This window comes from Haliaeetus albicilla, chromosome 9, assembly GCF_947461875.1.
Source record: "Haliaeetus albicilla chromosome 9, bHalAlb1.1, whole genome shotgun sequence".
Classification (NCBI taxonomy): Eukaryota; Metazoa; Chordata; class Aves; order Accipitriformes; family Accipitridae; genus Haliaeetus; species Haliaeetus albicilla.
This window is the reverse complement of record NC_091491.1, coordinates 26,395,462-26,423,028: the sequence shown is the minus strand read 5'-3', so window position 1 is coordinate 26,423,028 and position 27,567 is coordinate 26,395,462. Positions and strand designations below refer to the sequence as shown.

The following is a 27,567-nucleotide window of genomic DNA, read 5'->3' as shown; positions in this document are numbered from 1 at the left end:
CAGTATTACAAGCATTTTAGTTCTAAAAAACAATGCTGATATTAAAAGTATATAAAACCATGCATTGCTCTATAGCTACACTGGACAATTACAGGCATCTGCTCTAGCTAGAAATCTCACCTTAGTTCCATTTTCCTTTCTGTATCGACATTTGTTTAAGGTTGAAGAATTAAGTATCTCAAGTATTATGTTTGCTAAGAGGCTCTTAACTTAACGTAAAGGTCTTCCCTAATACAGATGCTACTCGATAGCCTGGAAATTGCACGCAGGTTCCAATGACTAAATTTATTTCATACTGGAATAGAAAAGTGAACTACTTGCTGCGACACAAGGTGTTTATTGACTAAATGAGCCTTTGCCATGATACAACTGAAGGTACACAACTAGAGCTTTATTGCCACTGATAAATAATCTCTATGAACAATGATTTCATTAGGTTAATACTAAACCTCATATTGTCTCTTTGTGCTCAGTAAAATTGGTGCAGTAATGGTAAGGGTAACAGGGATGGTATCAAAGAAAATTTGGACTTGAGATACAATGGAAAGCTTTTCCTTTCATACCCTCTCAGTGCCAGCAGCCTTTCTTCAGTGTTGTCCAGGGTACTTTATGTTCTTTAAAGAATAGATTTCAAGCCATTACAAATCTCACATTTCAGCCTTCTTCAGTTAAAATTAGCATGTAGTTCTAAGAGCAGTACTAAGTAAAACAGGGCAGGAAAGCCAGCACTGTTAGTACAATCACTGCAGAGTGGCCAGGGCACTCAGTAACCTTTCAGAGATGGCATTTAATGCAATAGAGTTCACAATTCAGTTTTTTAGATTAGATTAACACTTGAATGCATTTTATCTGCCTGAAAAAGAGGCTCCCAAGTGAGATGCCACAAAGCTGGCAAAGGAGGAAAAAGAGACAGCTGGAAGAAAAAAATAGCAGTTTCAAATTACATAATTCTCTTTTGCCGCAAGAACGTAAGTATCCCACAACCACAAGGTTATTTTCCTCCCACAACTTCATCCCTCATTTTCTATCATAAACATCCAATGACTTGGTCAATACTTTTGACTTGGGCCCTAACCTTACACACTTGCATATACATTTAAGTTTACTCACATGAGTAGCATCATTGGCTGCAATGAGACAATTCACCAAACACGTAAACCTTTTAGGATCGCTGGCTTTGTTTTGTTAAGGTGAAGCAGGATGTTAAAATAACTTTGTTCCTGAAAGTTTAACAAGGAACTTTACAGTGGCAGGAAGAAGAAAAGAACCAAGCATTTCACAGATTCCTTAAAAGAAGCTGAAATTAATTTTTAAAAGACGCACTGAAAATGCTAACAGAAATACTCTGCTCTATCTCTTCATAGTGCAAAAAGAAGTTGTCCACGTTCTGAAACAGAGAATTTTAGAAAATTAAAATGAGTAATTTCAAACTAACACATTCTTCTCTCTCACACACTGTGCCAAACTGTGCATTATCAGAATTCTGATGTGCTTCTTTGAATGATTCATGGAACTCTTAACATTACAATATCTCACTGATACACATCCTGCTGGGATTTATTGACAATAACATTTTTAAAACTAAATAACCTAATGTTACACGCCCATGATGTCCTGAATTCACAGATCTCAGTATTGCAATACATTTTGAAACACCCAGACTTGCAACACCTGGCATCATAGGGGATATATGATTCTAACATGACATTAAATTCTTGTTCTGTCTATACATAACCTCTTTCCATATAGGAACATGTATATATTGAAAAATTAGTTATGCACTAGAAAACCTACAGCCATTTCAGAGTACTGCTTTATGGCTGTGAAGGATTTGTGAAATGGCATTTCTATGGATATGAGGTGTACCAATCAAACCAAAGGTCGATGCCACTAGCGCTAACAGCTCTCTCCTAGCTGTAATAAGGGGGGGTGGGGGTGGGTTTTTGGGGGGTTTTTTTTGGTTGTTTGTTTTTTTTTTTTAATGTATAACGTTTTCTGTCTGGCTTTCTTAAATATATTAGCCTAATACCACTCTGTGAGAGCTTTCTACAGATGGAAGCAATGAGAAATAAAATCACTGGATGTCAGCAGTGGAAGCACTCTCCTAAATCTGTGACAGAACCACATGACTCTCTTCTCTCAACCTCCTCTGCTTTTCACAATCTTTCAGGATCATCCTTCTCAATTAAAAGCCCAAGTCAGAATTCAGCTTATATTGTTTTAAACTATTTGACACCAAGTGTCCCCTCAAAAGGCAGACAATTATATGCTCTAATTCATGAACAGAATTATCCACTAACCCTAAGTAACACTGTTCTTCACAATTTTCACTTGAAAATTACGTATATAAAGCACTGGAAAGGCAAATTTAAAAGGAAAAAAAAGGGAACAATTATTTTTCTACTTAGAACATTACAATGTATTACCAATGTATTCCTTAGCTGTGACTAAATCACTTAAAGTATTTAAAACTAAAGAGTTTTTGATTACTGCAATGTTTGGGATGAGCTATTAGATTATAACTAAATACTAAAGCTATGTGTTGCACATGATAGACGTGACTACAGAAGACATCATATCTATTGGTTTTCCTCTTTTAGATGTGTGAGTTCAATCCCAGTGTCTATATGAAAGAAGTCTTTCAGTTCAGTAGGAGCTTTGCTCTCTGAAAAATAGGAAACAGGGTATTAGCAGCCTCCAGGACTCCAAGGAATGGAACAATTTCAACTTTCACTTTAGTCAATGGAAATTATGGCTAGATGGATGACGGTAAACAGCATGCAGAATCAGTTTCAAAAGTTGCTGCAAACAACTGCCACCTATTTTCTTACCACAGAAAATCAGCAGGATGCATCTCATGAGTAATTCACTTCAGCAGTAGCAAATATTCGCAGAAATGTTTCCAATTAATTCGATTTAGGTTGTCATAAAATTGAAAAATAAAATACATCAAAATTTGCACAAGACTCAATGAACATTTGAAGATAGTGTCAACTTGCACACATAACCTTTCCACCATTACGGCACTTAATAGTATAATGCATTTTGCAATTACTGAAGTAAAAATTTATATTGCACTTAAATAAATGTCTTGTAAAAAGCCAGTTATAAATTGCTTTGGTCTATTTGTAGCTTAATTTATCACCAAAATACAGAAAAATTATCAGGAAACCTGATAGTTCAAATGTGATTGTCAAAAAGAACGTGTATTTACTTATAAATACATTTTCTTTGTATATAGTATTATCACTTAAAAGAATACGCTTAATAGTAATAATAAATAAATGCTTTATTCAATTAAATTAGTGCAATCTTATCTTCACTCTGTTAAAATCAACTTTGAAAAGAGTTTGATCCTGTTGGGTCCTACTTGCTAGTGATACGTAGAGCCTTCTTTTACATTTTATGACAATTTGAACATATTACAATCAAACCGCCCAAAAACTAATAGAAATTAAGAAAACAACAGACAGACTGGCTAACCAATAACATTCCACGTTTGACATCGTATATGAGCTCCATTGTCTAACTGAGAATATTACTTGAAAATTAAAAAAATCTTTCCTGAAAACTGTAGACTGAGGAAGTGTTAGTAGAAATAACAAGAAAATAGAAAGAAAACCAACAAATCATTGTATTCAAAATGCTAGTCAGTCATTTCCAACAGGCGTTGCCTCTTCACTCCATTATTGCTTTTTGTATTTCAGAATTTCTATCATTCTAATCTTCTTAGAGAAATATGGTTCTTCATCTTGATAAATCTCCAATAAAACAAAAATATTATCTCCTTTGTTAGAGCAAAGGAAATAATACAGTCTATACAGCTGGTGGTCCTACATAGCCTGTCAATGTCCTAATACACTGATTGGTTCTTCTTTAACAGATGGACTGCGTTTCTGAAACAGTGTCAGAATATGGAAAGTTCTGAGGTGGTTTCTACTCTTTTTGTTAACGATGTGATATTTACAACAACAAACAAACTCCTGACTTAGCTTCACCTCCGTTTGCGTAACCGCCGGAATCTACTCTGTTAGGATCATTCAGTTCTTCAAACAGTCCCGTTTCAATAATTTCTTCCTGCCAGGCTATAGGGACAGCACCTGTTGCAAACTTTTTGAAAAACTTCTTATCTTTGTCATCAAACTCAATTCCTCGTATTTCAGAGAAGTCAGCAATGTCTGCAACATCTTTGGCATAGACAACTGATGGATCTGGCACAAATGGAGGGTCAATAAGGTTTGCCTCTAGCCTGTGGAAATTTATTGTTTTGAAGAAACCATGTTTTCTTGGGTCATCATCTTCATTTCTGCAATAAAGCAAAAGTTTGTTAATCAGTATGATGTTTTGCTCTCAGATAGATACAGGTGTGTCTTTGTGTTGTATACGTGAAAGTATTTTAAAGTAAGGAGAGATATATATATATATTAAAAAAAATGCAATGCTATTCATTTTTTCATAACCAAAGAATGCTGCATTGCACAATATAAGCAAAGCTGAGAAGGACAAAACATCCTGATCCCATTATTCATTACTCTGCCTCTCAGGGTGAATCAGTCCAGGCAAGATGCCATGCAAGAGTTGCAGTGCTGCTTCTGGCAGCACACTGAGATACCCATATACAAAGATACACTTTAACCAGAACTGAAGGTATAGCAGGATGGCGAGGGGGAGTATCAGATTTACTGTCCAACAATGAAAGTCCAATGGTTGGCTCTGTATTAACTAGGATAAGAATATCTATTAAACTCTAGACTGTGGTACATTGGGTCAATACATCTACAGACTGACTCTGAGGAACAACAGTGAATAGGAAACTAGTGACAAATGACATTTCTGGTTTTATCTTAATTCAAAGCAGCTATGCATTTACATACTAAAACTCAGTTATGTCACTCTAATAAACACTCCAAGTTTTAGTGTTTTGTTTTAGTGTCACTCTAATAACCACTCCTATAAATGAACAAAGATTTTAAGCAAAAGATTCACAAATTATTACATTAGCAAAAGTATGTGTGCCACTGTCACAAACAATCCTTTATTAATATTGTTAAAACCCAGTAATAAAATCCAGAAAGGACTAAAATAATTGTAAATACATATTTTAAGCACATCTTATGAAAAACAACTGCAGACCTCAGAGTCAACTTTTGCTGTAAAAGAAACAGTGAATTGTTTTATTGTAGACCCATAGAGAGACTTGTAGGATATTCTGATGATAAGAATAATCTGAGCCCTAAAGGTGTGCTCATTAAAGCACGACCAAGGACCACACCTTTTGAACTGCGCCTCTAGCATTAAGGCATGCAAAGTTTGAGTTTTAAATTCTAATGAAAGGAGGTGCAGAGAGGGCCGCTGTATTTTCTACACCTATGCATTCTTTTTTTTGTGTATTTATGGATGCACTGGTCTTGAAAATGGTAACGTAGGAAAAAAAATTTGTCTGGTTTTTGGCCTCAGAAAATGGCAGCTGCTAACATGTGGCTTTTTACTTTTCCCACTTCCATACAAAATCATATACGTAGCAAAGTGTAAGCCCTCATGTATTTCTAGATAATGTTCTATGAACAAAATGTAATGCAAACCTTTGGCAAGTCTTTTTATCCTTGCAAATGTGTAGAAGCACCATATAGAAGAAGTAGATTTGTGTGACTACAGAAGATCTTCATTTTTTAAGACCTCATACCATGTATGTAGAACAGCTCCTCCAGCTTGCCCTGCTGCCAGTTCCTCATAAGCTGTCCTACCATGCTTCCAGCCTGCCTTAGTGCTATCCAGGCACAGCTGAGATGAAGCTACCAGCTGCCCTTTTCATCTCCCTTGTTAGAAAATTTTCATTTTGTGCTTCTGCTGCCTGGTTCTTCTGAGCAGGTCACCACAAGCCACTAACCACTGTACATCACCATGACCAGGATGCTAAATCACAACCTGAAGAACGATAGATGCTGCCATCCGGGCACCCAGGGCAATGAAACAATGACATTTTCAACCCAAAGGAGCCATATGAACACAATTGTGACTGTATAGATTAAGGCAACAGGGATCATGACCTCTGCATATGCATAGTCTTGCAAAACCATCTCCTAACTTAACCAGCTAGTGATAACCAAGTACTTGAGCAGCCCTCAAGCGTGATGTTATTTATTTACATTCCATGTTAGCTTGAAGTGCAGTGGAGTTGCTGTTCAAATTAACTAGTGTCCTGAGAACACTGGTGGGCTAGTAGCGCTGACAATCCTACTGGGCAGATGCACTCCCAAAAATTTCACTTTATTTTGCTTTTCCTTTCTTTAACATAAACCAAAAAGCACTAGAAGCTGGTGAAGGCTCCAGAATGGATTGCTGCAGTGTTTCTCCTCCTGATGTATTTTCTGACACCACCAAAACCATAAAAAGTTTAAAAAAATAAAGCTCCAGGAACGCCATCTACTGGAACCAACTGAGGCATCTTCCAGCTAGCTGGAAATGAACTTGAGCTCTTCCTGTGTGAACTGCATGTTTACGTAACTTAAATAGAAAGAGCAAATGAACTCATCTAAACTCTGTCAATTTTGTATTCCTCCATTAAAAACAAAAAAAAAAACCCCAAAACCCCCCCAACACTTTACAGATTTGGGATTTGAGGTGTCAATCCCAAAAAGCTTGAGCGGAGAAAAAGGGTTACATCTTTCTTGAGTTAGCTAGTGACATTGAGTCTTCAATAAAAGAGTGGAGTATTTTAAAGAGTCAGGTGTACAAAGTAAAGCTGTCCTTGAGAAGCTTTAACTTATGCAACAGGCACTTATGTAGATAACCCAAGGTCTTGTTGTCCTTAGTAGAATTACAGTACTAATCTTTACATAAGGATGAGCTGTCCTGAATAGTATCGCCCTGTTTAAGAGGTACACGCAGGCTTTTATTCCATATCATGCCTAGGCATGGTATACATCCTATCGTTTTCCTTCTCTAAGTATGGCACATAAGAGTAAGAATATCTTAAATAGCAGAAAATTTAAAATAATCTGTGCAATTACCGTTCTGTGTGCATTTCTCCCATTGCTGAGAAATAATGAAACCCTAAGCAGACAGAATGATTGTAAACGATTCCCTTGGCAAAGGGAATGTGGTTACAGTAAGTGAACAGCCTGTTGCTGGTTTTGCTTCAGACTTGCTGAATGAACTTGACCAAGTCACTCAGAATCTCTAAATTTCATTTTCCCCTACTCTGAAATGTGTTTCCTTCACAACATGCTGTAAGACTAAATGTCTGCAAAGCATGCTGACTTGTCAGGTAGAATGCTCTAAATGTTTTGTATTAAATTTATTTTTAAAATAAGCTTTTTAAACATATTACAAATAATACAGATTTTGTATCAAACATACTCCGTGTGCTGTTGAAAATGTTTTTTTTTCTGCAGCCTTGTGGAGTTGTTGGGAAAACTCATGAGGCACAAAGAGTAGTTGTCTTCATTTAGCACTAGAATAATAAGAATATGTACATTAATGATATATTACCTTTCATTGAAGTTAATTCTTTCATGCAAATGTGTAACTAACATTTTGAAAAACTGTTCCATGCTGTTATGAAATATAAATTTAGAAGACTATCTGTGCATTTTCATTAAGTCCCTGTGTCTATTCCACCTTTAGACTGGAAAAGCACCTGACATATATTTGTAATAATAGGTGATTCAAATCATGGTGTATTCTAAAGACAGGTACTATCAGTTTCCTATTTGTTTCTTACATTTTTATTATATTTCTTTTATTTTGTCTATATTGCAAATGCAGATCACCAATCTGTCTCATTAAAAATGCAATGAGTGATTTATTTATTTAGATATATATGTACACACACACACATCAGAGGGATCAGAGATATTACAAGTTAAATATTACAATGCTTATCTTCCTAATTTTCTTATTGAACAGTTACTTGAAATTGCTAAGTCAGGGACACATCCATCAGTCTTTATCAACCCAAAGCCACGTCTGAAGTCCCCAAAAATGTTTTGCTTTACAAGAATTTGTGCCTAATATTCTTTTCCTCCCTTTTCTCCCTGGGATGAGTCAGGAAGACCAGAACCTCTACAAGATTTTTTTAAAGCACTTGAGCAAAGCAGAGGGGTTAAGATTTCTTCAATAAGAAGCCACTGATGCAGCCTTGCAAGTCAGGTATCTGCAGGGAAGAGAATCCACATTGCAGATTTGGATTTTTGCCCACATCATTCCAGTAAGTGATACAGCCTAAGATTCTGCATTCAGTCTGCATTAGCATAGATGCAGGTATCTACTTGAATATCCTTTACCTTTAGGAAAGAAAATGCAAGAGAAATGGGCTGCTCCCTTCTCCCGAAACTATATAGAGTCTAACCCCACAAAATACCAAGAAGGGAACTCCTATGAGTAGTCTGAGGTAAGGATGGACATTCGCACTATTGCAACAAAATTCCTCATTTCCCTATTATCTTCAAAACTTTCCACCTCTCTCTTCCTGGAAGTGAAAGGGAAAATTCAGTACTCTGTAGAAAGTCAAGATCTAACCTCATTTTGTGTAATACATAAAATAATAATATTGTTTGCAGCTTTAATCTGGCTTTTACCGAGTTTGAGAAGTAAGGCATACCTGCTTCCTAAACGATTCTCTGTTTTCTTAGCCAAAAACAGTCGGCAAATATCTTTCGCTTCCTCTGTAAAGCTGGCATGTTCAAATTTCACCTCATCTTCCAGAGTTCTTCTTTTAACCTCATCCTTACCGACCTTTTCTTTGAAATCCTTGAATGGTGTTCGCCCAGCAACCATCTCATAAATACTACACCCCATAGCAAACCAGTCCACAGGATAGCTGTAATCTTCCTCCTTCAGGATTTCTGGAGCCATATAACCATTTGTCCCAGCCTATTGTAAACATAAAGACAGATTTACTATACAATGTCAGTAACGAAATGCATACAATTAAACAGACTAGTCTATAATTCTTCCAAAATATTAGTAATACAATTGACATATTTTGTATCTAGAAACTCCATATAACTGATTTTTTTTTTTCCTAGAAACTCTGAGGTATAGCTCTGTTTTAGCACATGGACGGTATCTGTCTTTAAACATCTTAGCATACGGGGAAACTGTCTTAAGTATGCTCTTCAAAGGTGGAAATGCCTATGCAATTTCTACCTAAATGTGGTTTCTTTTTAAATTAATATTTAGCTTGCTTTCTTGTTCCGTATTAATTTTTTTCCTGTTGAAGATAGTGTTGTCGGGTTTGTCCTGTAAACAAAACGAGCAATCAATTTGAAAAGATTAAAAAAAGACAAAACTCAGACAATCGCTGATTCCCTCCCCATTCAGTGGTTATAACTGGTCCAACACAGGGGTCGGCTGCCAATGAGAAAATTCTCATCAAGCCAGTAGATAAGCTGCATGAGGAAGTTCTCATCCGCACTCCCTGTTGGTTTCTGGAAGGAATTACTACCATCAAGGGCCAAGAAAAACTCTTAAAACCATTCTAAGAAAGTAAACCTATGAAAATTATAATTAGTAAATTACATGCGTTCAAGTGAAAGAACGAGTTTGTATTTCGTAACTGAAAAAAGCTCACTGAATGAAGACTACTACTATATGCAGCACTAATGGACCCTTCCCCAGGAGAAGACGTGACCGCTCTTTGAGAGGGAAATCTGCCCGCTTCCTTCCCAGATCAGGCCTGGCACACTCCCCTTGGGGGACAGACTGCACAGTGTTCAAAATAGCTCCTGCTGCCTCTGTCTCGAGGGAGCCGATTCACCTGGGAGGGAAGAGAGGAGGTCAACCTCTCTCCATACGCTTTCTGCTGCACTCTTACGTGACTGAGGATGTGAGATTTCAATCAAAACAGCATTCCCTCAGCCGACCCAACATTTCCTGCTGCATCTGATGCCGCATCTTATATATTTACCAGATTCAGCTAACAGCCGTAACTATAGAAGAGGTTCAAGCAACTTCTGACATATCTTTTTGAAATACTGGGACTGATGTATTAGTAGTATTACAATTTAAAATGAAAAATTATGTTGTGCAAAATCCCACTAAAGGTCATTCAAGATGGTCGTTATTGCTGCTACCAAAACACAAGTAGTGACAGAGTTTCACTTCAAAGCAAAACAGTTAGAAAAACGTAACTAGAACTAGAGCTCATTTGTGCATATTATATTTGTAAAAAGCACAGGCTCAACACATGAATTTTGTTTTACAGGTTTGGGTAACTCCTCTAATTTTTACAACTTTAGGCACAGTATTTCTGAGCCAGGTCTCCCTATAAACTTTGGCTCATGCCACTACACATTATGGCATATACTCTACCGTAAACAATGTGTGCAAGAGGGAACATCTTAGCATCAATTACAACATAAGTCTAAAGGACAGTAAATGAAATCCAGTTTGTTTTCCCTCTTTGTATTTTTTTTACTTTTAGGGATATAGAGCAAAATCCTCCATTTGGTTGAAAAACAGAAATGAGATGAGAAGAACAAAAATATCAGCCAGGTCAAAAAGAAGTTTAAAAGTGAACTGTTGTCTCACTGACTAAAAAAGTGCGGAAGAGCCATGTGGGCACAGAAGTGCAGAGGAGCCATATGGGCAATGCAGCAGCTGACATCATTCCACATGTAATTTGTACTGTTTGCATTGAATTTCTCTAAGTAAAAGTTAATATTGAGAGATACCCTGACAGTATTACATTTTCATGTATGATTACTGCTCCATTCAGAAAGAGGGACAAGTGCTCAAATACGGAACACAGAACCCCAGATCCATCTGGCCTCAAATCATGAAACCTGGAAGGGACCAGAGGGGTTGAAAGCAGTAGAGAAAATTTGGTACAAAAGGATGCCCACAGAGTTCATTGCGGGTTACTGAACACAGACACTAAATAGGCTTCTGGAATATTTTTTGTCCTTTTTTTTTTTCCTTCTCCTTCTGGGAAGCAATAAACATTCTTATTTTTACTGAGATGAAGCTGGGGCACTAATGCCTTGAAGAACTGATGAGTCATATCATCATCAAAATGTATCCTGACAGCACAGTATGGTCCTTCTGATAAGACATTACTTTGCTGCAACTTAGCATCATCATACAGGAACTGGAAAAATCTGACATGCAAGTCAGAATTCTGCGATAATAAATGTGTCTCAAGGCAGTTCCTTTCAGACTGCCTCTTTCCTTCCACTTGTGTTCTCTTCTTCCAAGGTTGTTTTTTCAAAAGGAATGGTTACCAAGTAACTTCAGTCTCTCCCATGTGCACCTTCCACATAACCTTCAGTAAGTCACACCATACAGAAGAACACCATGCTTTGACATGGTACTCATGTTTCTCAAGAACAGAGAAAGCAAGACCATAATCACAGACCAGAAAGACTGTATGACCACAATTTAATAGAAAATAGAGATGGACCAACAACAGCTTCCTTTCAGACTGAAGTGAAAGACTGCGGATGGGGTTACTGTGAACAAGAATTACACTTAAAAATTCTAAATTAGTAGCACTGAAATCTTTTGAGCTGTTGTTATTGACGTGATCCAGCTCAATCTGAGAGAGGTCTAGAAACATATATTGTTCCTCTGGTGTGTCAAACCATTCCAATTCAGAATTTTATGACAGCTGTTTTTCTCATGGAATTTAATAAAAAAATTGAACCTGATCTTAAAACAAATCTCTCCCAATCCTAAAGCTTTTCTACGATTCATAATGAAGGAACAGGCTGAGAAGCAGGAATCTAAACCTAATCTCATAACCCCTGAGACTCAAAACCCACTGAAATATCACCATTTTATAGCAGAAACAAACACATTTCACAAGTAGTCAGCAGTGATGATTAAGGGGGAAGAAACACATGAACAAGCAGGGGGAAGAAATACGTAGATCTCTGCAATCATTATCAAAACAGGAATTTGAAGAAAGGAAGAAAAGAGCTTAAATTTTAGTCTCTTCCACCTACTTCTACATGTGTGGAGCTTTGGCAAAATCATTTGGGAAGAAAGATGATCATTTGGGAAGAAAGATGACAAAGTCCTAAGCATTTGCTGTATCAGGGAACACAAAAAAAGGAATTATTTAACCTCTGGAACTGCAAGAACATACATCTTTCAAATAAAGATTTAATTCTATCTTTGGGGAGTAGACAGCATTAGAGGAAAGCTAAAACCTAACATCGCTGCACTAATCATTATGGAGAACAAGATATGAAAAATCAGATCATCTTTCACGGAAAAGAGATCCTGTGGCAACATGAAAGGCAGCCTCAATGACTCAGGGGAGGTTCACTGAAGCAGGTAAAACAGAAGGTTAGTGAAGGGAGTTTTAAACTGTACAACTCTCACTAGCAGTAGTGAGATTTGAGTAGCAAAAAAATAGTGTATTATGTAGAAAATGTATCCACTGATTCCCAAAGCCAAACTGAAACAGAGTAATGAGTTAAGTTACTCGCTGCAGGCCAAGAGGTAAATAAATATACTGTAAATTTTACTCAAATGTAAACAGGAAAAAAAAAGGACAGAGAGCAAAGGAATTAAAAGATACCACAAAAAAGATAAATGCATCATTTTTGAGGAGGAGTCTATTTTCCACAGGCTGGTATTGAATATTTAATTCAGTTAGGATTATCTGACCATGCCTCAGAATGGATACCTGTAAGTATGGGTTACTGGTATATCTATCACACAAAAAAATCATTAGGTTTGTATGATTTTGTAATTGTTTTCACTCAGTACAATTTATAAGTAACTTCAGAAGTTGTGTATTAACTGAAAAACACTTTTTCTTACTAGATCTTATTGTATATGGATAAATTCCACTCTTTTAATGGAAACAGGGAAACTGAAAAAAACCCCACACTCAGAAAGTTGAATTCCTTTGTTGTCATCTCTACACTACTAGGATGTGCATTGGGTTTTGACCGAGACTATGACCAAGCACATTATTTTCTTCTTTTCTGTAGCATTCCTGATAAGACCAGGAACCATTTGAACATACCTGTTGACTGCTCAAGTGACCTTACAGAGACACATAAACACATGGAATTACACCTTCACTGACCTGGAAGCATCTAATGGGACACAATAAAAAAAAAAAAAAAAAATCACAAAGGAGCCAAAGAATGTTATATTATCCCAACTTTTTTAAAGAAAGCAGAAATCATATGCCATTGCAGAGGCACGCAACTTTGAAGAGTAGTCAGTGCAACACTAGGTATTTTTTGCTTGCTCTCCATCTAACACTGTCTTTTGTGATGATGAGCAGGATGCCTTACTTGCATATGTGGTTTGAAATATAAAAATAGTCATTAAATTTCAGTCAATTAAATTTTAATTGACTTGCTTTTGAAAAGGGTTAACAGATCTACTTCTTCCTTTATTTCTCTATCTTGAGAACAACCCAAAATCCAATTTTTCAATAATCCTCTGAAATGTAATGACCAAATGCTGTCCTTGGATACATTAGTGAAGAAGTTCTGCTAAGTGGAATTGTTGCTTTGAGTGTGGTTTGACAGGACATAGTAGAAATGACTCATCTGAAATTATACAAATATTTCTTTTGTGAAATGTGATCCTGCATAAATTTTTAAAAGGTCACATAATTATAATCTTTTAATAATACAAGATGTGATCCTGAGAAGCACTAAGTGCACTCAGTTCCCAGTACAGTCAATGGGTACTTGGCACACCACAGCTTCGAGCAGAATGAGGCCCACGGTATAAGTACACTCATACAACCTATTCAGATTGCAGTCCTGAGAAAGGAAAGTCCCTTGAACACTGCCATTACCCCAGCTTCTAGCAGATGCAGGGGAGAAAGACAGAGAACCCTCTGGAGCATTCACCAGCACAGGAACAGGCAAATGAGGAGAAACGGGATTTAGATCTCTCTACCTTTTCCCACAGATCTCTGCAAAACAAACTCAATTGATATCACAAACCAAACAGTAAAGCAAATCAGAATGTCTATCTTTTGTTTGCCATGGCACAAGAACTGTTGAACAGAGGAAAAAAAACAAGCTGAGTTTAGCTCTATCAGCTGTTTCCTGGGGCTCAGTCCTTCCTTCCTCCAAGGGGTGCCACTGCCTGCTTTGTTCTCTTGTCCAGCTGTTCCTCCACTCCTTCAGCAATGCCCTTAATAGACCCTGCAGGAATGCAGGAACAAACCACAGAAAACTCTTCTCTGCACACAAGCTAACAGGCCCTAGATGTAAAGCAGAAGAACTGATCTGCCTCTGTCACTCACTTTACAATCTTCATTTTTCTCCTAAGAGCCACTGTGAGGAGGAATGGAGCGTAATTTAAATGAGTCACACAGAATTGCAGTTCCTCCACACTTTCTCACCACATGTTCATACAGTAACAAGAAGCCAGTTGATGAAATGAATAGGCAACTATGTTTGAAAAGAAAATAAAATCAAATCCAATTAGGACAAAAGGCACCCTTGAAAAGTCTCACAGAACAAAGATTTTGCTCTGTTTTTAATGCTTAACAAAGGGAAGGACCTTATGATGGGATGGCCTATCATAAATTGATGGGCTACTGATTCAGAAGAACACAAGGACTGTTCAGAGTACCAGGAAAAGATAATGAGAAAGACTGTATAGGAGCTTAAGAGCTACTGAATCCCACATGCTTACACAAAATTCAAGACCAAAGGTTTTTTCATTTTCACATAGGAACTTAATTTTAACAGGGAAAGCTGTCTGCCTTAAAAAACGCACACAGATGAAAGCACAAAAGGGACAAAACAAATTTCTGCTATATTAGAAAAAAAGGAAACAAAATTGCCTCTGGGTTCAAAGTCACTAGCTGGAGTAGTAAAAAACTCCACCAATGGTTGCTACTCTTTCAAGCTTGGACATCAGTGGTCCTTGAAACCAAGAAGCTGCACAAAGGAAAGAGAAAGCCTCTTCTGTGGCAGTAAGGGCAGGCAGCCTCTGTGCTCACACTTGAGAAGAGAAATAGACACAGTTATAGCACGTTTTCCAGTTTAGTTTCATGCTATATGAAGATCAAAGGGATAAATGGCTTGAGGAAGCAGAGTCCAGTAACTGGGCACCAATTTTAACTTTGGACTCTAGAGCGTGTCCCTGCTTTCCTCCTGTGTGATCATGCATAAATCACTGTCTTTGCCTCAGATCCCTACTGGAGTCACAGTTTGCTAACATCCCCACTTTGGTGAAGTGTCATCAGAAGAAATATGCATTCATGGGCATTGAAGCAATCAGACATTACAGGGATGGAGCATATCAGACAAGCAGAACACTTAGTACAGACTCATAACCACACAACTAGAATTCAAGAATTATCAGGGTTCTCTAGTCTTCCTGTAACATGACTTTCCCTTTAATTTCCCTTTAAATCTCTCCTGACCATTTCCCATCTATAAAGTTGGAATAATAATACTTCACTTCAGAGATGTTTATGGTTTTATTATTTAATGACCACAGAAAATTCCATAAACAATATTGATAAAGGAGAAAATTCTCCATCTACTTAGCTCTGTATATATTTTATGAAGCTCTTTATAATGAATGCAAATACAGTATCATAGCACAATGCATAGGTGGCTTTCTCAAAAAGGGGACATCAAAGAGAAATTCTGTATCCAGCACCAGTGTGACTGAAGGAACAAGACTGCAAGGTGCCCTGAGAAGGGTATAGCCCCTGTAGGTTAAGTAGTGCGAATGACAATGACGCCTGGATGGTTACTGTCTATCACTGAAATCCACAGGATTTCATCCACCTTATCTTAGTCAGGATTATGACTAATGTTGGAGATACAATTCTTTTACATGTAAATCCAGGAAGATGGGTACTGGCTGCAACAGACCAAAGGCCCATATGGCCAGTTTACTATCTGTGAATTGGCCAAAAAATGGATGCATAGGGAAGACTACAAGAACCTGGTGTGTACATTGATACTTCTCTAATACTTTCCTAGACTCCAACTGTTTGCAGTTCAAGGGCTTCCAGAGACAGAAATGGTTTCTCTCAACAATGTTGTCTTCCATCAATTGTCCACTCTCCCCCTGAACCTGGATAAATTTTTAGACCCTCTAAGATCCTTTGCAGGAGTCCTGCAGCTTAACTACACATTGTGCTAAGAACAACCTCCACGTATTTTGAACCTGCTACCTTCCACCAGCAGATTTTAAACTTGAACAATGAGCAAAAACAAGGCCACAGTTTTCACTTGCTTGTATCTGTAATTTCAGGATTTTATTTTGTCTTCATAAAAAAGTCATTATATATTTGTTAACTGAAACTACTCATCACAGTAAGCGGAATGTCACATGTGGTCCAATAAGAAGAGAAGTACTACATTCCTTATCATCCCGTAGCTTACAGTTACTGCAAGACTGCTTCTGGTCAAAGCCGTCAAATCAACAGTTCAAATTATCAGCCAAATGTTGCATTTCTTACCCAATAAAGTAAAAACACCTTTGACAGTGTTGAACCAACAAGTGGCCCAGTGGATGATTTACCAAAGAGATCATTCCAGAATGTGTATTATTTTTTATAATAAATAATAAGCCTCAAGAGACAAAGGGACTGAACAGTAGTATTTAGGACTTACATGCATTTTTCATATTCAAAGAGCTAATTAAACTTTCTACCAGCTCTAGGAACTTGATAAGGAATCTTATCTCTTGCTTTTTTATAGAACATGCTACAGCACTAATTAACTGTGAGATTAAACTGAATGAAGAACAAGGTTAAAAGTCATGCAAAGAGACCAATTTTAAAGGGCTCCCATGTCTTTTCCCAGGCAGAAAAACATGTCTCATGGGAGGCACGTCCTTTGTAGCAAAAGCATTTCATGGGACACATTGCATCCTCATAATTTTAGATGACTACAGTACCCTTTCTGCCACCTCCAAAACCGCAGGAAGCAGAATGATCCCACAAAATCATTTTTGCTCCCTTCACTCTCATGATCATGGCATTCACAGTGGATAAGGTTGCATTCTGTAAAGTATATGTTTCAGAGATTAAAAAAAAATCTGAAATACCTGTCATGATGACACGTCATAACTGTGATTATCAAAATTTCTAAGAACAAAGTTCTGCTAGTAAAACATAACGAATTTTACATGTCATACTTAAAAATGCATAAGCAGAATGGTGGTTTCAAAACTGTAGAATAGCAGCAAGTCACTCTAATCCTGAGCAAATGAGGGGCTGTCATTTTTCAAAGTGCAAAGGAAGAATAAATTTTTACAGAATCTTATCCAATAAGAATGCCATGTGATAATGACCAAAGGTCAACCATAGAATAGCTTGCTGAGTTATTTTTTATTTCACAAGTCTAAACCCTCCTCCCGCTTCTCAACTGCCTTGAAATTAAACTGCAAGTTTCAGGAACATCTAAATAGATTTCCTTCTGTTTTCCTAAGAAATAGAATCTTATAATAAACAAACATACAGGAGGGCAAAAGGACATTTTGAGTAAGATTTTAACCAAAACATGTTTTTCCTATAAAAATATTATGATGTCCTTCAAATATATAAAACATAGCACAGGAAAACTATGAAGACGCCTGAAACCTCTGAAGATATGAATGCACTTTTATAAATACTACAAAAATATGTTTGTCTTATTTTTCACAGTTGTTATGTCAATATTTAAGCTCTCTGGCTTACATGCATCTGCACAAAAGTACTTCACAATTTACATGCAACAGTTGCTTTGCACAAAAGCCATACCCAGTAAGGGTAGAAAGTTCTTCCCGAAATAAACAGCAAATATGCACTGACTTCTGGGAAAATGGAATTAAGTTCCTCTATATTTTGATACGTGGAGGATATGAGGGTACTAAACAGAAAAGCATGCTTACTTTTCTCACAACCATTCTCAGGAAATTAAGTGGTATTACTCTTTTGGATAAGGGCAGGAGCATTTGACTCACGTACAACAAGTGAATTTTGAGTTGTATGAGGAAAAGTTGTAGAGACTTCAAGAAAAAGGATGCCAGGTCAAACTGTTCAAGTGGAGAAACTTGGAGTGGAGGGTCCTCATTTCTGTCATACGCAAACAGAACTAGTTCCAGAATCAATCAAGTGAGTACATAACTAGACAAAACATTTTGCCTGTGCAAAAGCCATCTTTGCAGGCTCTCAGTTTCTCCTTGTTGCCCATTTCAATTATGTAAGATAAAGAGAGTATCACATCTAAAAAGGCGTAATTTTAAGATACAATCTAGTTTATTCACGGTATGATCAACACAGATGCTACAGGCACATTTGTGTGAAAAGTCATAATGTTATTTCCTGAAGTCCTGAATAATTATATTACTACTGGCAAAGAGTTTATTTCTGTTTCCACTGATGTCATTAAGAACTCTGTCTGAGTAAGTGTGCATATACACATTTCTAGGTAGATTGCACAGGTACATGTATGTACCACTAGAAGATCCCATATAATTCATATTTGTTTCATGAAGAAAAAATATATTGTAAGTAACTTTCAGTTGCCTTCTACATCTTTTATTTCCAAGACACTTATTGTTCAAACTTGCGCATTTTTTGTGGGATAGCTCCATTCTAAAGCCAGCTAGCACTTCACAAATACGAATGAGCACACCTTAGTGAAATTAAAGTTTTCTAAACTCTGTAATTATTACTGTATCAATTACTTACAACTGCCTATAGATGTTCAAAATAACATTCACATAGAAAGCCAGATGATTCTACCTGCTGCTTTAGCAATTGAAAAGAAAGGGGAAAAACTAAGGCTAGGTATCCAACTCTTTCTAGACCTTTGTAAGGAGCATTGTTTCTGAAAGTAAGGTATTTTTATTTATAATAGTTACATACAATTGGTATAGAGCACACACATATTTCTCAAAAGGAGTATATGTGATGACAATACTTAAAGGATACCAAGGCTACTTCTTCAATTACTTAAGTATTAAACCATCTGCTGCACAATGCTCTTTCTGCAGCATGAACACACATTACTTTATAAGACCACATTAGTCACCCATCTAAAATTCAAAAAACCTTTTCACCCACAAAGAAAATAATCTTTGGCTGGTAAACAGTACATAAACATTATAGTTTCATAAAAATCTTCACCAAAAACTTGGAAAATGTCTAAAATGGGAACTTGTTAACTAGCTTACCACTTGTGCCATGTGATAACCTAATCACCTAACAGGATTTACAAAATGGATTAATGGATCCTCCAGCTGATGTATGGGTGATGTGCATTGATTCATACATGAGAGGCTAGGAATTTTTTTGATGCTTTGAGAGCAGAACAGATTTATCTTTAATGGCTTGTACGCTCATGAGAAGTGTACAAAACTTTCAGAATGCATCAAAATACTGACGGTTTTTTGCAATCTCTAATAAAATACATACACAGATAAATCGATATATCATATACTATTCAACCCTGTATAAGGAACAATGAAAGTCATCACATGATGTTTCTACTTCATAATATATAGCAAAAAAAGAGACATAGGGAAAAACTGCTGCTTTGTTTGACTGTCTACGATGTGTTAAGAGACATTTTCATACCAGCATAGTTACAGTCAAACACATGGAGATGAACATTTTTTTAAGCAGGTGCCTAAGATCAGATGTCTACTCCACATGTTTACTTGGTTCCTCCTGATATATAAAAGGTATGGAAGCATTTTCTATTTTATTTTGCTTATTCACAAGGAAGATCCACTTAACACCTGAAGAGCTAGAGAGATCATGAAAAGATTAGCACTCAAGAAGAAAAACCTGAATCGCTGAGCGAGATTTTTAGACAGTTGTTGAAAAACCTTTCATTATTTTATTTCATCTTTAGCATCTATTCAGTTCACGCCTGCAGAAAACAATCTGGAGGAAAGTGCTCTGTATTAAAAAAGGCACCATTCTGCTTCTTCATTTAAGAGTATGAGACTAAAACAGGATCTCCATACTCAGAATGAATACAATCTCATAATAAAAGTAGCTTTACTGAATACAAAGCTAGCTTGCATTGTAGAAATCTGTTCAGTGTGAGTAAATTGTTAAAATATGACCCAGAAAAGCATGTTGCTTTTTTCCCTCTGAAACAGTACTTCAGCAAAACAAGGAATTCAACAGTTGCTACTACTAATATTTCTAAGATGAAAAACAAGAAATAAAATGAAAGATCAAACAACTCAAGCTCACACGCTTTCAGTAGACAGCAGAAAAAAAGAAAAAAAAAATCTGACTTTTTTTCTAATATATCACCTTACAAAAAGACCACAACAGATGCAATTTAAAAATTATTTCTACCTTACATTTACCAAATAAACTATCTTAATTCTTCATAATATGTGTAAGACTGGCTAAGTAAAATTTATCTTAACAGATGAAATAAATGACTATCAACTGTACCAGACAGCCAAACCATGGCTTCATTTGGTACTAGGGATATTAGTTAATTACTTTCAGGCAGTAGAATGACTTACGAATATGATTAAAGCGAAGTTAGGCATTATTCTCATAGTGCAATAGAACGGTATTTTAAGCATGGTATTGAAGAACCAGGTCATAAGAGAGGGTTACAAGGTTACAAGGCTTTAAAGTCAGAACTGCTGGAGACATGAATGAAGTTCAATATATTACAACATCCACCAAAACAGAAGGATTCTTTGCAAATGGATAAATAAATTGAAATGAAAAGGTGTTATGTTATAGATCAGTCGTATTTTGCCTATAATTAGTGACTGAAAATTGTAAGCTTTAACTTGTCAGTTCAGACCATCATCCAAAATCTAGAAACGGCTTTATGATATTATGCACTTCACTCAGATACACAGTACAATGCAGATTTGGCCTGTTTCTGCTTTAGCTTATAACGTTGCCCTTATAAAACTGTGTCCACAAAATGGTGCAACTGATTAAATTTAAATTTAATAAATCTGTCATGGAGCCATATATCTTTTTGAGGGGAAAAAAAAAAAACCAAAACCCCCAACCAAATCTATAGAAATATCTTCTCTCAACATTTTTTTAAAGTGATTTTAATTTGGTAGTCATACTCAAAAAGCATGCTATGATACAAACTTTCTGCTAATTTTAAGTCACAATGTAACTGTAATTAGAAAGCAAAAATTAATTTAACAGCACCATTTTTATTTTATTACGGGGGTACATGGATAAGCTTAATGCAACAAATTTTGTAAAGGTGTTTTTAGGTCTTCCTGTGTACGACTTTACTATAAATAATAGTAATATCTAGCTCATATAATGCGTTTTTAGTAGTAGCTTTCAAATTACTCAAATAGGGTTAGTTTATAGAAATGCAAAATAATACTGGGAATTACTATTCATTTAACCCCTCATAGCGGATACAGAAAATGAAAAAAAAAAAAAAAAAAATCTTCTTTTTCTTCCTTCTCCTATTTCAATTTCCTGTATGAATAAAACTGCCTTTAACAGAAATTCCTTGTAACACACTACAAACGTGTAGTATATTACTCACTGCAGTTTTTGTTCTAATAAAAGTAACCATACAACTGTGAATAGTGCTTCTAAAAACAGTGAACAACAACAGAAGAAAAATCATTACAACTTGATGACTGTCATAGAAAGCAAGGAGGAACAACTACCTTGTCCACTACTGCCTTGAGATTCTACCCTAATACCAACAGAAGTGCTTAGACATTTCTAAATACACTTTTTCATTCTGGTTTTTTTTTTCTTCTGCCAAACCCCACATATTTACATGTACGAAAAACTGCCCTTGGACAAAATTTTTTTTTTCTGACCATAATAACTGCATGCATCTATAACTTGCAAAGCACAGCAAGGCTTACAGCTTTGGGTTTACTGATCAAAATGCCATCTTCACAAAACAACATTCCCATTTCACTTAAGTTCTATTTAAAAACCTGCCTTAGCTTTCACAGAAACTGTATTTTCATATCTAAAACACAATGCAGTCTCATTTTAAAATTACTTCATATCTAAAAATACATCAGCTTCCATATTTTCTCCCACTGAGAACTAAAAACACTCATAATACAAACTTTTTAAACTGCCAGAAAAAAATATATATCCTTCAAACTGCAAATTACTGTATTAAGTAACATCATCAAAAGAAATGTGTACTTCAAGCATGATCCAAAAGGTTACCAGCAGGTCGTCTCTCTTCTACTGAATTTCTACAGAGTAACATGAAAGACTTGAGGACTTTAACATAAGGCAGTTAGACCTGTTTGTGAGTTTATAATGTTGCTTCTGTTTCTTCATATTCTTAGTGTATTTCAGACACATTCACTCATCATATACATCTTTAAGCTCCAGACACCGTGAGAGAAACACACTTTTTTCATAGTTAAGCTACCTGAATACATCTTTCTTGTGTAAACCTCATGACATTATTACAAATCTGGGTTAGTTTGGGATGACCACAGGCACAGCTGAAATGATGCGCAGTCTAATTCACACAGCAAAAAGCAGCTGCTCATCCATCTCCTTCTTCCTACACATGCACACAGCCATGTACATTTGCAAGCTGTCATCAAGTCTGCTAACTTTTCAGGAATTTGTGAGGGGAGGAAGATTGGCAATGGTTTATTGTGCAGCACCATGAACACCTGCAATACAATCACTACCATCACTTAACAAGTAATCTGGAAGAAACTGTATTCTTCTAAGAGCAAAAACTGATTACAGAAGGAGTCATATCTTTGACTGCTGCTCATTAAACAAACAAGTAATTGGTTAAATCCCTGACTATGCACTATTGCTCAAGGCACAAGGCATCTGTGTTAGCCATTCTAAAATGACTGGCTCAAAAGTTTATCTTAAGAAAAACAACAGGTCAGGTTGATTTTACTCTTTCTGTGTAACAGAAGTTATTTTACTACATATAGCATCTAGAGAGTTAATTAACCAAATCTTCTTACCACCTGTCTCTTAGAATGAAATGACCACGTAAGGTCTTTAGCAAAGAACAAATCCCAGGGAATTAACCCTTGGACTCATAATGCATTAGAAATAGAATACCTTCCCTTCCCACTGCCCATGTTCAATGAATTTGTACTCACCCTCTGCGTGATGCTTTTTCCCTCTTTGACTTGCACTGCCAATCCAAGATCAGACAGTCTGCAATTGCCGTTATCATCCAGGAGGACATTTTCTGGTTTCATGTCCCGGTACACAATCTTGATGGAATGGAGATGCAGAATCCCACAGGTGATCTGAGCTGAGTAATAGATGACCCTGTTCATTGCTAAACCCCTTTCTCCCACATTGTAGATGTGATACTTCAGATCCCCTCCATTCATGAGGCTCATGACAAGACACAGATGGCTTCTGCTCTCATAGGCATAAGCTAGTGTGACTATGAAAGGGCTATTGACCTTCTCCAGGATCTCTTTCTCCAGTAGTGCCATCTTCTCTCCACCTTTCTTTTTCAACCTTTTCTTATCCAGTTTCTTGCAGGCATACATCTTGCCAGTATTTTTCACCTGGATGGCACAAACCTAGAGAAGCAAGATGCACAAGGAAAGGTAATGAAGGAATTTTACGCATACAGACTGGAGTATCAAGGGCAATAATAGGCAGGAACTGGGGAATTACAGATGCCTATTAGTAGCTGCTGATGCTAACTTCTGTGGCAGAGTATATTAGCAGAGAAAATAAGGAAAAAACAAGCATACAACCTGTTCTGTTCTGGACCAGTACAGGGTGGACCTTATGCAAAGTTCCTGAGGACACCATTAGTAGACAGGTATTAGCAAATAAAATAAACAAGGACCCATTTTCTGATCATGAGAACAAGCAGCACATACAGCTTGCATCTCTGTAGCTAAACTCTCTTCCATCTCAAAACAAGGTAGCCTCATTCATACTGTGTTTTGGGAACAGGTCTTGATCTGCGCTATTCTCTAAACCACACCTAGGAGTTACCTGGGAGCGCGTGAGCTAGCACAGGCTAAAACGGTGCCAAGGAGCAGACTGATAATTAACTATCTTGACAGTCATGCAAGCTTTTGTAAAGAAGCCTGCTTTTTTACTAGCACAGATACAGAATATGAGTAGCTCTTCACTAACAGACACCTGGAGCCTATATTACAGTATAGATTACCAAACACAGCCTAATTTCTGGGAAATGGGACAATCTGAAGGAGCAAGTTTTGCAAAACCTTAGACAATTTCTTAATCCATTGCCAAGTTCCTCTTTGCAAACCCACCTGCTGATCTTGAAAGGGGAGGGATGACCCACATCCTTCAAAGTACAGCTCTTACCTCTCCAAAGCCACCTTTGCCCAGCACTCGGAACTCATAGAAGTATTTCTCAGTTACCGGCTGCTTCTCAAAAACTTTCCATTGGAGGAATTTGTCATAGAAGGGGCTGGTCTGGAAGTCCTGGAAGGGCTTGTCTTTAAGGAAGAGTTTCGTTTCCTCCTTGGCCAGCAGCATGACATTCTCATAGTCTTTTGCAGTAGCTGCCTGGCATTTGCTGGCCAAGTCAGAGCTCATGAAAGCTAGACAGTTTTTGGAGCCTGCCTTAAGAAAATTGGTGATCATATTCTCCATGGTACTGCTCTTGACATTGTCCTCTGCCAACTCCCAGTTTGACACTTCATCCAGGAAGTCTCTAGCTACCAAATATTCTGGCACTGTCTCTAAGAAGTCTCTGAAGAATTTCTTGCCAATGGGCTGCTGCTCACAGATGCTGTCATAATCAGCAACAATGGACTGTCTAACCTCTGTGCATTGATCAATCTTGGGCAGTGAGAGGCTCTTACGTCTCTTTTGCATCTCCTTGGTGTCTCCATCTCCACTCTTCCTTGCCTGCAGATAGGCTGTGTTGGCAATCAGATTGTCAAGCCCACCCATGTCACACATCTTGGCAAGGTCTTGGGGTGGCAGAGCCTAACTGAGACAAAATGAGTAACTGGCCCAAGTGCTGTGCTGTAGCTGCCCTGCACTTCTCCCTGCTAGTGGCGTGTGTGGGCTTCTGAAAAACACCAGACTAACTGCTTTTGCATTAAATACCTCTCAAGGATTTTCACTAAGTACCTTTAGGTATATGCACCATTTGTGGAAAGTGACTGCTAAGAGGTTTCTCTGTAAGGAGCTTTGAGTTTGCTATGTATAGCTGAGGGATGACATCCTAGGCAAACCTTCTCGCTGGCAGCACCAAACTCACGCAGTTCAGCGGGTGTTTTTCAGACTGGGCCCTGATAACCTTTACATGTACCAAGATTCCCTCTGCATACACTGTCCCTAGCTGCTGAGAACGTGCAAAGATTCCTGTCTGCAGTACATGCACACTCCAAACTCAGTGGCACTCTGGCCACAGTTAATAGGACAGCCTCGTATCTCCCTCCCTTGACACAGAGAACACCAATGTACTAAGAATTACATAAGTTGTGATCTGGTTTTATAAAAAGCTTTTATCACAAATCTCCCATGCCTGAAACAGAAGTTGACATAGACAAACATGAGTCATTGAGCTTTAAATTACCACACAATTCAGTGCTTTGAGCATCCAGACTTCCAAAACTCAAGTTATACTCAACATCAATGACTCTGAGCTCCACAGACACTTTGTGCAAACCTTGATGCCCCATGTAGCTCTGAGCGGATTACATGCAGAGGCTAAAACCTACTGCTGGTCTAAAAATAATGATCCCTATATATGAAACAACATATAGTTCTGACTTCATCTCTGACCCACAGAAAAAAGGAAAAACACTTCACATGACCAGCCAGATCTTGGCAAGACACTTCCATATGTTATTGTGCCTTCAGTTTATTTTCCCTGCTGAGCTTTATGACAGTAAGTGGCAGGATGAGAAGGTGGCAACAGCGTATGGCTGAGGTGGCATCAACAAAGGGACAAAGCTGATTATAATCAAGTGAAGGCAAATTCCACCTGACTTCACTCACTGGCTGCCTACCAGGAAGTCTGTGCCCCGTTTTTTCCCCAGAAGAATAAAAATCATGTGTGGCACTTACAAGGTTAAGCCCCCTTCTGCTGTGGGTCATGTCATTTGGCTGCTAAAACTTTCTTTAAATATAAGGAAGGTATTAATGGAACAGGAAAAGCAGTTCCATGATTCTTCCAGTAGCAGTGGGGTCAAGCTGTACTCTTGAGGTCAAGGTCAAGTTTCCTTTTCTCTTTTTTTCACTCTTAGAGCAAGTTGTAGAGCTGAAGCACAAATGCTAAACATGAGGATTAACAACAGGCACCTCTCAGACTCCCTACAGTAAGTGCTAAGCAATTCTTGGCTGCTTTTTGTCACTCTACTACTATGTAGCATTTCCTTTTTACATCCTTGGTCCTGTCTGCACTGAATCCATTTGACGTATAACTCATGCTTATACTCTACAAAACCACATTAGAGGAGTGTTTTTCTAGCTGTGATTGAGAGGCCCATCCATCACAAACTATGTGTGCAAGAGAATGTGGTGTACTCAAAAGGAGAGTATTTGAAAGTCTTGCTTGTACAGCAATCTTGGCTAATTCTGCCAGGTGAATGAAAGTATGGAGCAAGAGAAGGTTACATAAAGGGCTAAATAATGCAGACAGCAGAGTAAGCAATACTGAAAAAAGTCAAAGGAAGAAATGCAGAATTCTGCTGGCGGCTTTCCTGAAAATGGTGCCCACAGCAACATATTCCTATAATATCCCAGGTACAGAAAGGCAAGAAAGGAGGTAATAAAAGCTTTAATTTCAGGTCCTAAAAATCAGCAGGGTCTTTTTTACATTTAGCAATAATGCCAGCTCAGCTCAAACAGTAGCAGTATGAATGGCTGGTAGCTGGGGACATAAGGGTGAACTCAAGCTTACAACAGGCATTGATATATTCATGTCTAATCAAATAAAGAAAACACCTAATGTTTATGGGATCTGGATAAGACAGACACATTAACAGCTCCAAAAAAACATTCTGCTCTGTTAATTAGAATCTTTCCCGATTTCTACGGAACATAAACTTTCTCTAAAAGAACGTAACTTCACAAAAAGCAAAGTGAAACAGTATGATCTTTGGACACACATTCATTACTCCAGTCACTTTTGAGAGAAGACTCTACCTAGATTTGCTGAATTATCCAAATCTGCCCAGCATTTATTAAACAGCGGAGAAAAGTAGATCAGCATTAATCTATTAGTTAATAATGGCTATTTAAGTTAGTGTTACCTACTCATAAAACAGTATGTTTGGGTGAGAAGTAAAACTGATTTACTTTGCATGTAAAAGAGGTGAACAAATTCAGGACTAAACATGGATACTTACTAAGAACTATGCTAATGGAGTAACAGGGTATGATTTGGAACAGAAGAAAATTTCTCTGGTGCAAAGCTCACTGAAAGACTGGGACTTAAGCTAAACTTCTCTAAACTCCAGAGAAAATATGCAAGACATAAAATGCATTACCTTATATTCTAGGTTAACCTCTAACTACACAAATATCAGCTGCTTTCATTTCAACATTAACTTTCTTAATACCTTGTGTTAACACCTGTTTGAGCTGACACTTTGGAAAACGTTTCTACAATTATAATTCTCAGCTACTCTTATCATGCACGTGACGTGAACTGAAAGCAGGGTGAAAATTACTTTGGTACTTTCCATATT

At 37.3% G+C, this 27,567-nt stretch overlaps 1 protein-coding gene across 1 annotated transcript; it reads right to left on the bottom strand.

The window, feature by feature from the left end:
• Positions 1 to 3,271: 3,271 nt before the first annotated feature.
• Positions 3,272 to 27,502, bottom strand: GRK7 (G protein-coupled receptor kinase 7). The gene is made up of 4 exons (XM_009919940.2): positions 24,224 to 27,502; positions 23,020 to 23,457; positions 8,603 to 8,874; positions 3,272 to 4,306 (listed from the first exon to the last, which is right to left on the bottom strand). The coding sequence occupies exons 1-4, from the start codon at positions 24,824 to 24,826 to the stop codon at positions 3,964 to 3,966; spliced, it is 1,656 nt and encodes a 551-aa protein (XP_009918242.1). The 5' UTR covers positions 24,827 to 27,502; the 3' UTR covers positions 3,272 to 3,963.
• Between the last annotated feature and the right edge of the window lie 65 nt (positions 27,503 to 27,567).

What these genes read in the sequence shown, in the direction of transcription:
- GRK7 (XM_009919940.2), bottom strand. Translation starts at nt 24,826, where the DNA reads ATGTGTGACATGGGTGGGCTTGACAATCTGATTGCCAACACAGCCTAT. An exon ending in GCAAAGGTGGCTTTGGAGAG is followed by an intron (nt 23,458 to 24,223) that starts GTAAGAGCTGTA and finishes TTGCTTCTCTAG; the next exon opens with GTTTGTGCCATCCAGGTGAA. An exon ending in GAAAAAGCATCACGCAGAGG is followed by an intron (nt 8,875 to 23,019) that starts GTGAGTACAAAT and finishes TGTTTACAATAG; the next exon opens with GCTGGGACAAATGGTTATAT.